The sequence below is a fragment of the Danio rerio genome, chromosome 7 (assembly GCF_052040795.2).
Source record: "Danio rerio strain M-AB ecotype USA chromosome 7, GRCz13ab, whole genome shotgun sequence".
NCBI classification, from domain to species: Eukaryota; Metazoa; Chordata; class Actinopteri; order Cypriniformes; family Danionidae; genus Danio; species Danio rerio.
Window position 1 is genome coordinate 5355811 of NC_141027.1, and position 15082 is coordinate 5370892.

Here is a 15082-nt window from a genome sequence, read left to right on the forward strand (position 1 = left end):
AAAATGGTGACATCGTGTGGATGAGTTATGTGTGTTTAGTCTATAAGGGGTTTCTACTTCCATCACAGTTTGTTCAGTGACCTGTTTGCTGAGTATCTGGAGATACTCGGATGTAAACAACAGCATGGATTGCACGGTTGATGTGCAACTTAACAAACTATTTTTTTCAGTTCGACTGATCAATGCAGCCCAAAACACCACCATAATTGATCAGTTTAATGTAATTGTTTATGTTCTCTGCCTCCAATATGGTCGCTTATTAATGCATCATGTAAACACTGTAAAGGAGCTCCCGTTTCAAAGCTGATTTAAATGTACATTGTGAAGTTATTAAAGGATCTACAAGTTTAAAAAGCAGCTAGAAATAATAAAAAAGGTAAACTACTCCTTTCTATTGTAGTTACTAATGTATATCCTCATTGTTTTTATTTATTATTATTGATTATTAGTGTTCATAATCTGTTTCTGTGTTATAATGTGGATGTGCTAACTTAATATTTTGTTAGGGTTCTGATTGTTTAATGTTTGGTACATACACAATATTAAATTAGTGAAAGCATTGATGGAAGGACTGTGTTTGTTGGACTGGACTTTACTAGAACTATGTTAAGCTGCTTTGACATCATCTACATTGTGTAAAGTGCTGTATAAATAAACATGAAGTGAAGTGAATTGCAGTGTTTGTGCTGTTTCAGATACTGAGCAACATCACCATCTGCTGGCCTGGACAATACAGCTAAAAATATTGCTTCATTTCTGTACATCATTGCTGTGCAAACATATCTTTAACTTCATATTGAGACAGATGCAGCTCTGAGTTATTTAAAAGGCATAATAAAGTTATTTAATCACATTTAAAGGTCTGGATCAGGGCACTAATACCTGTGTTCTCACTCAAGACCATTGGATAAATAATTTCTGTGCTCACAATAACTTATTTGAGCTTTTGGCTATTTAAGATATTGTATTACAGTGCTTGATTCATTATTTAAACTGTAAAATAAAAAGACAGACATCATCTGCCCTCTGCTGGTCGGTTATTATAGTATTACATCTTAATGATCTAGAAAATTATTTTATTTATCACAAACACTGTAAATCTGTCTGCTAACAGTAGCATATACAGGATAAAACGTGTTCTTTTATTTTAATGTATATTGTAACATCTAAAACTGTTAAAGTGTTCGTCAAAAAGTCTTGACAAAAACCTGGGGATTTTTTAGGGTTAATAATAATAATAATAAAAATAGTAATAATAATAAAAAATAATACAATTTATTTAAAGAGCCTTTCAAGAAACCCAAGGTCATTGTACAACGTGTGTGTGTGTGTATATATGTATAGATAGATAGATAAATTCAATCATTTAAAAATAACTGACAGTATAAAAATAGAGAATAGGGGGTTGCATTATTGGTGTTTACGTCTGACAATTTGTATTAATAGCATTAGTATGCCTCTGGAAATTAATTTGTTAAAGAAATGTTTACAGGATCTCTTTATTTTGTAATAAAAGTATAATGACCAATTCTACATGTACAATGACTTTCTATTATGAGTAAAATCACTCACAACACAATACCACAGTAACTTATTGTAAATACTATAGTATTTTTCAAACACACTATGCTAAAGTGTAATATATTTTATATATTGTAGTATTTACAACACTTTCTTAATGAATGCTATTGCATACTGTATTATTAACTATAGCAAACTGATAATCTCTACTGTAGTACACTAGTTATTGTGAACTATGGTGTATAATATACCCTTTTTTGCTAATAAAACTTTAGTATTAGGTAATTTATTAGATGTTTAATTAGCCTAAACTATATTTAGCATATGTAGAATTACCACAACAGATTAATTCAAGTGTTTTATTATAGTATGCTTCAGAAACACTGTAGATTTACTATAAATTACTGTAGTGTTTTTATTGTTTGTACATGAGCTTCTTGGGAACACAGTTTGTACAACAGTGACCAGAAAAGCCATGCTTGTTTGTGTCAATGGGCCAAAGCTATAGGAATTTTGCCAGTTATAAAACACTGGCCAAAAGTGTAGCTCTTGTAACTCCAGTGTTTAAGTTCATATTTCATAGTCAACGAGAAGGCGAGCCGCGGTGACGTCACGCATTCTGGATTCGAACGCGTTCTAAAATTCCAAGACGCGCGCTGCAGGTGAAGCGCCTCAGAACTCTTCAACGCCTGCTAAGGTAAGCTGAATGCACTCTGACTTGGTCAAGTTTTACAACAAAAAACATAATGTTTGATTTCCCCGAAGAAAATAACATATTGGTCACACTGTTTAGATTAAATAATCACCTTTATCGTCTGATTAAATAATTACATTCGAGAAAAATCACTAAATACTTGTTTTCAAATACTATCAAATCACACAACACGAGTTTAAATGTCGATATTTAATACTGTGTTGTATATTAATATTATATGACTGTTGTAGATAATACTATTGATAATTCTACTGCTTAAAGTGTCCTTATTTGTATACGTTTTTCATGATATATGTAATAAAATTGAGAAATATTTGTACATGCCAAGAAAACAAATGTATTTTAAGCTTCTTAAGGAGTGGAACTGAGATCACATTTGAAGAGTACTGCAAAAATGCTTTTCTTACTTAGATATATATATATTTTTAGTCCAAATATCTAAAGTTTAAATTCAAGAAGCCTTTTTAGACAATCAAAAAATATGGTCTTGTTTTAAGAAGTTCTATGCCAAAATTAAGTGAGCTTTCACATAAAGCAGTCAAAATAATCTGCCAGTGTGGCTACACAAAATAATCTGTCAAAAGAAAAACAATATCATTTAGCTCACCCCATTCAGATTATTTTAATTGCTTTGAAAATAATGACTCATTTACAGCCAAACAATCCCCACTTATTATCGAGATGACTACTAATGAAGACACATTTGAAACTCAACCATGACTGAATCATAATTATGAATGCAAAAGTCTAATGTGAGTTGTGTTTTTGTCTCTAGTAAATGGATCGTGACATTCAGCAAGCAGAGAAAATGGCTTTGAAGAGCAAAGGGGAGATCAAGAAAAGGATGAGGGTGATGTTTCCGTCTTCTTCGGTAGATCTGGAGGATTCGTCCTTTTCAGGTCCTGGAGATAATGGCAAACTCCCCTCTCCGTCCTCCCGAAAGCGCAGATTTCCATCTATGCGCCGTGTTTTTGGCAAAATCCTATCGATTTTGATGCCGTGTGTGTGTGTGTCGTCTGAGGAGGAGGATTCCTCCTTCGTCAGCGACAGGAAAACTGATGCTTCGTTCTCAGCTGCAGTCCACAGATCATCCGAAGGTCATCCAGAGAATGATCTGCCTGCAGGCCAGCAGAAAGAAGCAGTTGAAGGTGTGAGAATATTAATAATTCACTGCTTTACTGGAACATCTTATTCAGCTCAGCTTCTGTCTTTTCAGTCTAAAAAGTTCAACACATGTATGTCCTTAATAGAAACTAAATGACTCTGTCTGTTATCCACAGCTGTAACTTTATCCACAGCTGTACTTGAAGACCCCCCCACCATATCTGACATCAACGAATGTTCAGAATTACAACAGACGCCGACTAACCTTGATGCAGGTAAAGACAAATCACAGACCAAATCAGGCCAATCACAACACTGAATACTGCATGATTTAGAGCGCTTCAGTGTGCTGATGTGATTGGCCCATGAACATTTCCTAGATGGATAGATAGATAGATGAATGGATGGATGGATGGATGGATGGATGGATCAATTAGCATGTTGTTAGCATGTTTCCAGTATGAATCAGCATGTTGTTAGCATGATTCCAGTATGAATTAGCATTGCTAACATGTCTCCAGCATGAATTAGCTATTTATATGTACTGCTCATTTTCTTTCCAGAAGAAGCTGTGGAGATGAAGCCCTCTCCTTCTGCATCTGAACACCAAACCGCTGATCGAGAGCCTGAGGGGGGGAAAGCACCTGAAGACCTCTCTTTACCTGAAATCAGCGAATGTTCAGAGTTACAAGAGATGCCGACTGAACTTTATACAGGCAAGACAAAACATGAAGAACAGCTGATGTGAAGATCCACATATGTGTGTGTGCGCTCTAATCTAACCACAGAAATCTGTCACACTGGTTCATTATTACATCTGTTGAAGGATCTCAGTCTGTGTCATGAACCATTTCAACTGAGCTGATCTGCAGCAGTGTTTATAAGAGCGGCTGGTGTTCTTTAAGAAGTGCAGGATACTGTGTGTGATTTAATGACTAAACTCCATCATTTATCTTTCTGTTTTACAGATATCTCATGCATTTATGATCTGATTCGGCCTCAAACATCCTGTCAACAACCTGGGTAATGTATTATATTATACTGTATTGTGTTATATTGTGTTGTGTTGTGTTATATTATATTATAATTTATTATATTATAGTATATTTTGTTTGTTGTATTGTATTGTATTATAGTATATTAGAGTATATTATAATTATATTATAATATAGTGTTCTATAGTACAGTATAGTATAGTATAGTATAGTACAGTACAGTATAGTATAGTATAGTACAGTATAGTGTAGTATATATGTAGTATAGTGTATTAGTTAACTTGTTTGTATGATGTTTCTTTAGTCTTCCAGACGTCGAGGCCATGTTCAGAGAGTTTTGGGTTTCAGACCTGACGACTGAACTGAAGATTGAAGCTGATGAGCCTGAAGAACACTCTCCTCTGGGGTAAAGACAATGTTCACTCATTTTATAGTGATAGACTCTAGAAACTATATGATATGCGAACGACCCCTAGAAGGCCTCCATCATTTGCGAGCTCCAGTTGATCTTCTTGCACAGTCATGCTGGATTCAGCTGATTTGTTGATAAATGGGTTGCAGAGCTGTTTCTTGGCAGTTTGTGGGTCCTTCACTGAACCTTTTCCTCTTTGCAAAGAAACTTGCCAAAGACGTCTGTTTCTTACTGCTTTAGCTGCTTGTGGGGTAAATTAAAGTGCTCAAGTGGCCGAGATGTAACCGAGAGAATAAGGTCATTTTTCAAAATAAAAGATCCTTCAGACTCAGATAATAAATAAAATGGAAATAATTAATGATTTCTAGTGCAGCCCATTACCAATTGATGAGCAGACTGGAACTGATACGGGTCCGCGGCCTGGTGCTTGAGGATCACTGATTTAGCAGATGCTTTAGTTTAAAGCCTTTAGACTGTTTTTAGTCGTCATCTAACCAAAACTGTTCATTTGTTTTCCTCAGCCTTCCTAATTTAGGCAACACGTGCTACATGAACTCAGTCCTGCAGTGCCTTCTGAGTATTCCCCCCTTCCAGCACGATGTGCTTCTCAGCCAGGAGGTGTGGAGAGATGAAGACATGCTGCTCAGGTACAGAGAATAAAACATGTTCTGGTTTCAATGGGTTTGGTGGAAAAACAACCAAAAATACCAAACAAACATGTGTTCAGCGCCAGCTCCTAATGCGCTGTACAAATCTGAGCTTTTGATTGATTCATTTAATGTCTTGTACATCCACAGAGTCGGATCTGTTGTGTTTTATTAACATCTCCAATCCCACATTTTGTATTGACTTATTAACTACACCTAATCCACACCATAAAAACAATAACTATGGTACAGCTCACAGAAATGGACGCTTTGTATGTGAGCATGTTCAGTAGCTGAGCTGCATCCCTTCTAGCCCTAAACCAATCTACCCGGGGTGGAAGCCCCTTCCATTCTGAGCTTCCCCAAACTACCTGATACATTCTTGACTTTGTCCATCCCACAGTAATTCCTGTTATATTGTAGAGCAGCTCAGACTAACCCAGTCATCTGTTTCTCTCCAGTGTGTTTTCAGACCTGTTCATAAGCCGGCTGGACAACAGCAGCACCAGCCTGAAGAAAAGGCTCTTGAGGAAAGTGAAATGCTACATTGAAAATGCCAGTAAAGTCTTCACGGGAGACTTTCAGCAGGTGAGCGCACCTTAAACCAGACTCTTCAACTAGTCTGTCATGTTAATGCTGGTACACACCTGCTTTTGCTAGACCAGCTCTAAACCTGTGTGTGTTTCTCCTCAGGATGCTCACGAGTTCCTCATGCTGTCCCTGTCCTGCCTGAAAGAGGAAGGCCAGATGCTGAAGATGTCTTCTCCCACATACACTTGCCCCGTAGCCAATATGGAGTTCAAGCTTGAAACGGAGCGCACCTGTGTCAGGTAATGACACCACACTTCCCCTTGTGCATGCCGATTTAGCATTTTATACATGCTTCAGCATTTCAGTGATGAACTTCTTTTCAATGTGGTTTCAGTTGTGGTCTCCAGAAGACATTTACTGAGGACGCAAACTACATCTCGCTGGTCCTCGGCCAGAATGCAAGCGTGTCAGACAGCCTGCAGCAGTACATGAGCGTGAGCGTCAGCGCTAATCTCAGTATACTGCATGAGCAACAACATGTCATTTCTGATGGGTTTCTCTCTTTCCTTCAGGCGTCTTCAGTTGATTGCATGTGCTGCAACTGTAACGGCACGAAGGCCTCTGTGACCCAGAGGTTTTACAGTTTCCCAAGGTACGACACATTATTGATCAGCTACTAATCTAACTCGATCACTAAACTCGAGCTGCTCTCTGATTTCTGATCTTCTGAATCCCTCTACAGAGTTCTGGTTTTGCTGGTGTCGCGCTTTGACATGCTGTCTGATTGTAAGCTGAGGAATCGACTGAAGATTACAGAAGAGTTGACGCTGTCCTCTGTTAAAGGTACGCCTGCTGTTTATTAAACATTTGAATGGGCACAATGGTTTATTTGATGACAGAAAGCGCTCAGCGGTTTATAGTTGACTGCTCACTGTTGTATTGTATTGTGATGTGAATGTAAACACCTGCTCCAGCTTTCTGTCAGTTACTCTATTAGCATTTAATATCAATATCTTTTCATTTATTGTCATATTTTAATGAAGCTTCTAAGTTTAGGTTTGTGACAGTTTTGCTATTCATTTACAAGTGTATTTGCTGCTATTACGGTCTTATATTAAAGGATTTCCTGGGAAAGAGAGACAGAAACGTTTTCCCCAACTGCTGCAAGTATTACTCCAATACTTGGTGGTTGTCGTCTTCGAATTTGGGAAATATTTGGGAATTCTGTGACCAATCTGAAGGACAATCTCAGGAAGAAAATGTACCTTTTGTGTTTGCCTTGTGTTCATCAGGAGAGATCAGAGAGCAGCCAGAGTCTGATAATAAGAGACCAGCGAGCTGCCAGTCATTTCTCAAGAGAATCCTGAAGACAAAGACCAAAGTTGCACCCCAGATACCCAACGACAAGGCAGAGAGCAAGCAAATCATGACTGACTGACTGACTGACTGCCTGACTGACTGATTTGATTGATTGATTGATTGATGGATGGATGGATGGATGGATAGATGGGTGGATGGATAGACAGACAGACAGACAGACAGACAGAGAGAAGATGGTAGATAAGATAAAGTACAAAGATAAAGACATGAATAAATGATAGATAGATAGATAGATAGATAGATAGATAGATAGATAGATAGATAGATAGATAGATAAATAGATAGATAGATAGATAGATAGATAGATAGATAGATAGATAGATAGATAGATAGATAGATAGATAGATAGATAGATAGATAGATAGATAGATAGATAGATAGATAGATAGATAGATAGATAGATCTATGGATGGATGGATGGATGGATGGATGGATGGATGGATGGATGGACAGGCAGACAGACAGACACAGACAGATAGAGAGAAGGATGGATGGATGGATGGGTAGATAGATAGATAGATAGATAGACAGACAGACAGACAGACAGACAGACAGACAGACAGACAGACAGATAGATAGATAGATAGATAGATAGATAGATAGATAGATAGATAGATAGATAGATAGATAGATAGATAGATAGATAGATAGATAGATAGATAGATAGATAGATAGATAGATAGATAGATAGCACTTTTCTGTAACACTGTTGACCGTTATCTTATACTTGTTTCCCCCATCTTCTACATGTTTCATAAACAGCAGGAAGAACCGGCCGACACCAGGGTGGAGTATAGACTCACTGGAGCAGTGTCACATTTAGGAAGCAAACTGTTTTCTGGTAGGAATTGACCACACATGTTGAATTGTCTCATTTGTTCGGTGATTGAGCAGTTGAGGGTCCATCCGGCCACAGAGTTTTAGTACAGTTTCTGTGTTACAGGACACTACATAAGTCACATTCGGGATCCAAGTGACGATGGATGGCTGCGTTGCAGTGACTTTTCCGTCAGGAAAACCAGCTGGACAGAAGCGTCCGAAGAAATAAAGAGGAACTGCTACATGCTGTTCTACATCAAGCGGTGATTAAACGCTCTGTGTTTTTAACATTCAGAATGGGCTCTGTGCACAGCTAGAGTTTTAATGTTGTATATCTAACAGGCTGTGAAGATCACAGATTTTTAAAGAAATCAGATCTTCCTTGGCGCTGCCTGGCTGAAAATTAAAAGTTGTGCATACAGCCCATTTAGTTCTCACTTGGTTCCGTCTCTTGCTGTGGGATTAAAACACTGAAATCCTCTGTTGTTTCTGTAGATGAGCAGCAGTTTGTAGCCGACAGTCCTGAAGAGGTGGAGAACAGCAGACTGAGCTTCAGAAGATCCAGAGTCAGAAGATTCTGCCAGATACTTGCACCAAAACCCCCCTGAGAGCTTCAGAACACACATGAAGATATTTTGGATTAAATCTGAGAGCTCCTGACCCTCATATAAAGGAAACATTCATGTTACTCCACCCTTGCTGTATATGGAGGGTCAGGGGACAGATGAATGAAAGGCTGAACAGTTTGGAACTATATGAGTGCAAGTAAATGATGGCAGATTTGATGTGAACTGTAACTTGAGCACTGCAATCAATAAAAATTATTTTTCCAATCCTCGCAAACTCTGTCAATTATTTACAGAGCTCTGAACGCTCTCCTTCCAGTGCATCAGCATATGAGTGTGTCTGAAGTTTTAGGAATTAGGAATTACTCACTTTCTAAACCCCTGAGGTCTTCATTTATCTTCAGAACACACTCGGCCACTTCAGAATCACTGCAGTTACTTGCGTTATGGTGGGAGAAAAGCTTTCAGAGTAATAACATTGTGAAGGAAGTTACTTTTTGACATGCATTACAAACCGCAGTCCTGGAGGGCCAGTGTCCTGCATAGTTTAGCTATATCTTCCTTCAACACACCTGCCTGAAAATTTTTATATACCTAGAAAGAGCTTGATTATCTTCAGGTGTGTTTGAAAGAAATGGAGAATACATGTCAAGGACTATCCAACAGCTTTTTATTTGTATGAACCATCAATGCACACCTACAAATTAAAGTCCAAAAGTTAGACTTGTAATCCTACAATTGGGCCTGGTTTTGATTAGGAAATCTGCATCAATGGATCAAATTAGAAACTGTAGGACAAGTGAACTGATCTACACGAGGAAAAGCACATTGATGGCTGGTCTGGAATCAGTGGTTGGATTTGAAAGCCTGTTTGTGGAATATAGATGGCAGAATCAAGGTATGAGATGTTATTTTTATAAGCTGAAAACTAGCATAACACTGACTTGACAGATTTGTACATGATGTGAACAAGCAGTGAGCATTTTAAGATCCAATATGGACCGTTATCTTGTACTTGTTTCTCACAAGTATATGTATTTATTATATTTTCATTTTGTCAAGCCTCCTGTTGACAGGTGCTGAGAAATAGCAAGTCTGCTAAAACACTTAAACAAATGCATTTGGTTATCCAGTGTAACTGATGTCCATAATAAAGAAAATAAATAAGTAAATAAATAATAAATATATATTTGTAGGTATAGCCAGCAATATATTAATTGAGACTAAAATTATTGATTTGTCTTTGGGTAAAACTCATTGGAATATTAAGTAAAGATCATTTTCCATCAAGACATTTGTAACTTCCTGCACTAATTATATTTTAAAGCTTAATTTTTGATGTGTAATATGCATTTGAACGTAATTTGGACACTTTAAAGGTGATTTCCGTCAGTATTTAGATGTTTTAAACCCCCAGATTCTAGACTTCAGTCAGTTCTATCTCAGTCTATCTTCAGTGCATATGTTGCTGCACTGTCCACTGGGCTATTGGCATTTTAAAGTAAAATAAAATACTATTTAAAATTAAAGACGCATAACAATACTTAATTTTAAACTCTTCGGTTTGGTTCAGCCAACAAACTAGATGAAATTAGACTAAATCAGACTGAGAACTGCAATGAAGATTACTGGTGTCCCCCTTCCAGACCTCTACATCTCCAAAGTGAGAAAAGGGGCTCTGAAAATCACTCTGCACCCCTTACACTCAGCCCAATCTCTCTGAACCGTTGGCTGCTGCTATATAGCACAGTACAATATAACAGCCAGATACAAGAACAGTTTATTATCCTAGTTTGCCCACCTGATTCACCTTTATATGTCAAATGTCTTTAACCTGTCACGTATGCACATTGCACTCTGTTCGGTTCAGACTTTATTCTCTTTAATCCATGCATTCAGTTAGATTTATTTAATAGATATAGATCAGTATGTGTGTGGTTACAACAATAGGAACACAAATATGAAGAATTAACAGTACATTGTAAATGCACATACAGATTCCAAACTAAATATTAAAAACATGTTTCTAAATGAAAGGTTTACATGTAATTTCTGCAAATGATTATGCATATTGCTCAACATAAAGACGTCTAAATGGCATTTAAACAATGCAAACAGTGTATATTCTGTGTAACATGTGGAGCATGCGCAATAAATTATCAACAAAACATGCTGATCGCCACACATGTATGAATAATGAACATGCACTTTGCTGCAAGCATGTCCCTATAATGATGCATTTAGCATGTTGGAATGGGGAATACAAACTCTACAAAGAATTACTATAAACATGACATGTCCCTGAATATATATGTGTGTTTGAAAATAAACTTCAAGGTTACACACACATTTTAAATATTAAACCCTGCAACATATTATACAATTATAAATTTTGCAAACATTTGAGACGTCACCCACAATAGAGATATCGCTATTATTAACCGTATAAAAGGGTTTACAGATGGATTATGCCGGCCAAATGCGAGAAATAAGCCATTTATAGTCAGCACTACGCGTGACGTCACTCTATTGAAACAGCAACGCCCCTTCATTGTTGTAATTATTTAATTATTTTACATTTAAACCCCAAGTTTAAAAACCACAAGGTGTATTAAATGTATGCAATATATTTGCACAATAGAAAATAATATATAAACCTAGCTATATTACTTACTTGAAAAGCCCGCGAAATGACTGGCCGAGGATATAAAAGCTGGGGTCAAGAGTCAGCGCGAGCGCGCGCGTAGAAGACGTTTTTTCTCGACTGGATCTCTGCGTGAGAGGATTGAGCTGAGGTAAAGTCTCCATTTCAGGTCCGACAGAGATAACAGTGAGGGAAAAGTGTCTCAAAGCAATTTATCCACTGAAAGTTGCCTCGTTTTTCAGTGAATTCACCATAATGTTTGCTGAAGTCATGGCTTTTAGTCTATTTGCGACCGTCCACTCGTCAACACCGGTAAAAGCCGTTAAATACCGTTAAAGGTCAGATGACTCGGATTGATACGCCCTATGCCATGATAATATTAGTGAGAGGAAAATCATATTTTTTATTAATTATTATTTTAAAAATATGTAAATCTAGAAATATTACTTGGTTGAAAAGACTGGGCGAGATATCAGCTGCGGTCAGCGTGGACATTGAAGAGTGAAGTGTTTTTCTGACTGGATCTACTCATGAGAGGATTGCGCTGAGGTAACGTTAAAGTTTCCATTTCAGTTTGACAGATACCAGTGAGGGAAAAGTTTGTCTCAAAGCAATTTAACCACAGAAAGTTTCCTCGTTTTTCAGTAAATGTACTATTAATGTTTGTAGACGTAATGGCTTGTGGTCTTTTTGCTACCATAAACACGGTTCAATGTTGTTGGAAGTCTGATGTGATTTCCTAGAATAGAGCAAATGAGCTCGGATTAAATTAGATTTTATTAATTGTTATTCATTGTAAGTAAGTAACGCGATAGTTTGCAAAGTATACATGCTTATTTTGCATTTTAAATGTCAAGAAACAAACAAACAAACTTTGGTAAAGCCAAAATGTTAAATGAACTAAACAGGTTGAGCAAAAAACGGAATTTAATTTTTGAAAAGGTGTTTGAGGCTTATATATCATTAAAACAAGGCTTAATAAATAAGTAAATGCTTTTACAAACGTCTGGACTAAATATTTTTGAAGGAATATGGCGTCATAGAAGAAGTTGATGTAAACTGTTTTTACTTTTTATGAAATGTTTTTTTAAAAAGGTTGATTTTTATTGGTAATATATTATAATGTATAATTTAACGCTTGTTAAAGACTGCTGAAAAAAGTTGTGTTTTGTTGGTTTATGTCTATCAAAAAGCTTATTCAATTAGTTTTTCTATTAGCTTTTTATATTTGAAAAAAACGAGTGCATACGATAATGATAAAATCTTAAAATAAATTATTTATTTTCAGTGATGCAATTAAAACATGAAAATTATGTTCATAATTTGAAAATAAATATTTTTTAATATTTAAAATAATAAAATTTATTTATTATTTTATTCATTCATTATCTTTTTGGCTTAGTCCCTTTATTAATTCAGGGTCGCCACAGAGGAATAAACTGCCAACTTATCCTGCATATGTTTAACACTCATACATTCCCATTGCACATATACACTACGGACAAGTTAGCTTACCCAATTTACCTCTACTGCATGTCTTGGGAAAAAGTACACATAAAAATACCTGTGACATGCACTAACCTGCCCCTAAAGTAGTTATTTATTTTCATTAAAATAACTTTGCCTACATTAACAAGTCATGCAAACAATATCATATTTATCATGTTCATCACAGAGCTCGAAGCTAACCTGTTTGCCTGGTACCACTGGTGCTCCTAACTAAAACATTTTAGCCGCACCAGCCAAAATTATGTCACATCCACCAAAAATTATGAGCGCTGTTACCACATCTTTTATATTTACAGATTTATTGCATTTGAAATTAACATTAATCACAACTAACAAAAAAATTGCAATCGCTCACCGGCCTTGCACACACGGCTTGACGTGAATGAGGTGAACGGAGTTAACGATAACTGTGATGTGCAATATCATGCATTCACAGAGATAAACTAATATTGCAGCTCATGAAAAGACTGGTATTGCTATTAAGATGACCTGTGCAAACAGTAAGTTATGACAATATCAGACACCACCTGTGAGACCAGCACAGTTATTATTGTTAATTCAGTTTATCTCGATTATGTCAAGCAGTGTGTGCTGGGTTGGTGAGCACATGCAGATTTTTGCTTGTTTGTTAGTTTCTGTTAAACATGTTAGTATAAAACTTGTAGGAATGATGCAAATTTTTTTGGCTGGAGCTCCTAAACTTTTAAGTTTAAGTTAGGACCACCAGTTCTACCAAGCTAATAGGTATGCATGCATGCATGTGTGTGTATTAGAGCTGCACAATTCTGGCTAAAATGAGAATCACGTTTTTTTTAGCTTAAAATAAAGATCACGATTTTCTCTCAATTCTGTAGATATAAAATAAAGGTATGGTAAAACAAACATGGCACAACATCGATGATATTATTATGTATAGGTCTACTGGTTTCTACAAGCAATTCTATTCTACTTATAATAATTCTGATGTTGAAATATTATGTTTGAAATATATGCTTGCAATCTGTCATTGACAACATTATTAGACCATTTAATTCACTGGTAAAATCAGACATTTGTCATTCTCTAAAATGCGATATGATCATTTAAATGAAGTGCACACTTTCGGTTTCATTTTAACTGCTAAGTTAACTTCTTCACGCGCGGCTCCCAAACTATCACTCTGTGCCACAAATTGAATATTATTTACAACTTTATTACCTGTAACTCACAACATTTGCAGGTTCTGTTCACTAAAGTAGACGCACGCGCGTCTATCATTAGGTAGAGCGCACGCCCGCCCTTTCTGTGATAAGTTCACGGTCAGCAGCTCACGTCACGTGTGATTTCCCGATCGACAAAACATCATTATATGAAGACAGAAATGACATTGTTATGTGAATTATACCTTATAAATACTCATTCAACATCATTTGGAGGTGTCCATGTCACTGAGCAACATTTGTGAAACAATGAAAAGACTCGTGCAGCCGCCTTTTCGTCTCTCCTGACTTTGAAAATATGATTGACAGAATCATAGAAATGCTATATTGGACGTCTATGGGTCGAATCGAGATCGCCATCTTTTTACGATTAATTGTGCAGCTCTAGTGTGTGTGTGTGTGTGTGTGTATATGTTTATATATATATATATATATATATATATATATATATATATATATATATATATATATATATATATATATATATATATATATAAGAGTGCCACGATCCTCCAAATCCTCGATTCGATTACAAACGGTTCGTTCCGATTTTTGATTATGAATAATTAATTAGTTAATAACGAATCAATTATTTGTAGTCTACCGTTTAAACTACCTGACATGCATGGTCTTTGTTTTACCCATAAACAAATCATGCAGTAAATGAATAAAGGCAAGTTACACACATAGTTACCACCTGTCAATCACTTTTTCAGCGGGACTCCTGAATAGGCAGTGATCTGTGTCGTTATAATGGCGTCGGTAAAAAAAGACGCACAGCCAACAGTATCTGAGGTGTTCGCTAAAATGACTAAGTACAAGTGAGTGAAAGATTGAAGTAGTCTACTGACCCTCTGACTGCCTGGACCGAGTGCATGACTGTGTGTGCGTCTGTGTCTTTATGTGAATGAGTGTGTGTGGTCACGTGCGTTTTCAGCGGTAGAGAGGAAGGAGGGCTGCTCAGAAATGCTACATGCCACTGTGGATGTGGATCGTTGTCGTTCTATAATGCCATTTAAAAACAAAGACCTATAAGTGTA

General features: G+C 36.6%; 1 protein-coding gene and 1 long non-coding RNA gene across 13 annotated transcripts in view; both read left to right on the forward strand.

Moving 5' to 3' along the window:
* Positions 1-15082, forward strand: part of LOC147842964 (uncharacterized) — a 277603-nt gene that overhangs the window by 119301 nt on the left and 143220 nt on the right. For 2 of the 3 annotated variants that reach the window (XR_015495293.1, XR_015495294.1), the window contains exon 1: positions 11424-11485. The exons of the other annotated variant lie outside the window; for it this stretch is intronic. This is a non-coding gene — a long non-coding RNA (uncharacterized LOC147842964). Of the gene's footprint in view, positions 1-11423; positions 11486-15082 lie in introns of those variants that run through there. 3 annotated transcript variants of the gene reach the window in all.
* Positions 1710-8967, forward strand: LOC147842969 (ubiquitin carboxyl-terminal hydrolase 46-like). Of its 10 annotated transcripts, none has more exons than XM_087260284.1 (16): positions 1710-2218; positions 3012-3384; positions 3517-3615; positions 3904-4056; positions 4309-4363; positions 4640-4741; positions 5269-5394; positions 5856-5982; positions 6088-6224; positions 6320-6419; positions 6498-6577; positions 6668-6768; positions 7218-7333; positions 8068-8146; positions 8249-8387; positions 8620-8967. In XM_087260284.1, exons 2-16 carry the CDS (start codon positions 3015-3017, stop codon positions 8621-8623), a joined length of 1788 nt encoding a protein of 595 aa, XP_087116410.1. In that variant the 5' UTR covers positions 1710-2218; positions 3012-3014; the 3' UTR covers positions 8624-8967. The 10 variants fall into 10 exon arrangements, 7 of the variants coding, with proteins under 7 accessions (XP_087116410.1, XP_087116413.1, XP_087116411.1 ...); XM_087260286.1 differs by having other exon boundaries at positions 2101-2218; positions 3535-3615; XR_015495171.1 differs by lacking the exon at positions 7218-7333 and having other exon boundaries at positions 2074-2218.

What these genes read in the sequence shown, in the direction of transcription:
- LOC147842969 (XM_087260283.1), top strand. Translation starts at nt 3,015, where the DNA reads ATGGATCGTGACATTCAGCAAGCAGAGAAAATGGCTTTGAAGAGCAAA. An exon ending in GCCGACTAACCTTGATGCAG is followed by an intron (nt 3,616 to 3,903) that starts GTAAAGACAAAT and finishes TTTTCTTTCCAG; the next exon opens with AAGAAGCTGTGGAGATGAAG. An exon ending in GATGAAGACATGCTGCTCAG is followed by an intron (nt 5,395 to 5,855) that starts GTACAGAGAATA and finishes GTTTCTCTCCAG; the next exon opens with TGTGTTTTCAGACCTGTTCA.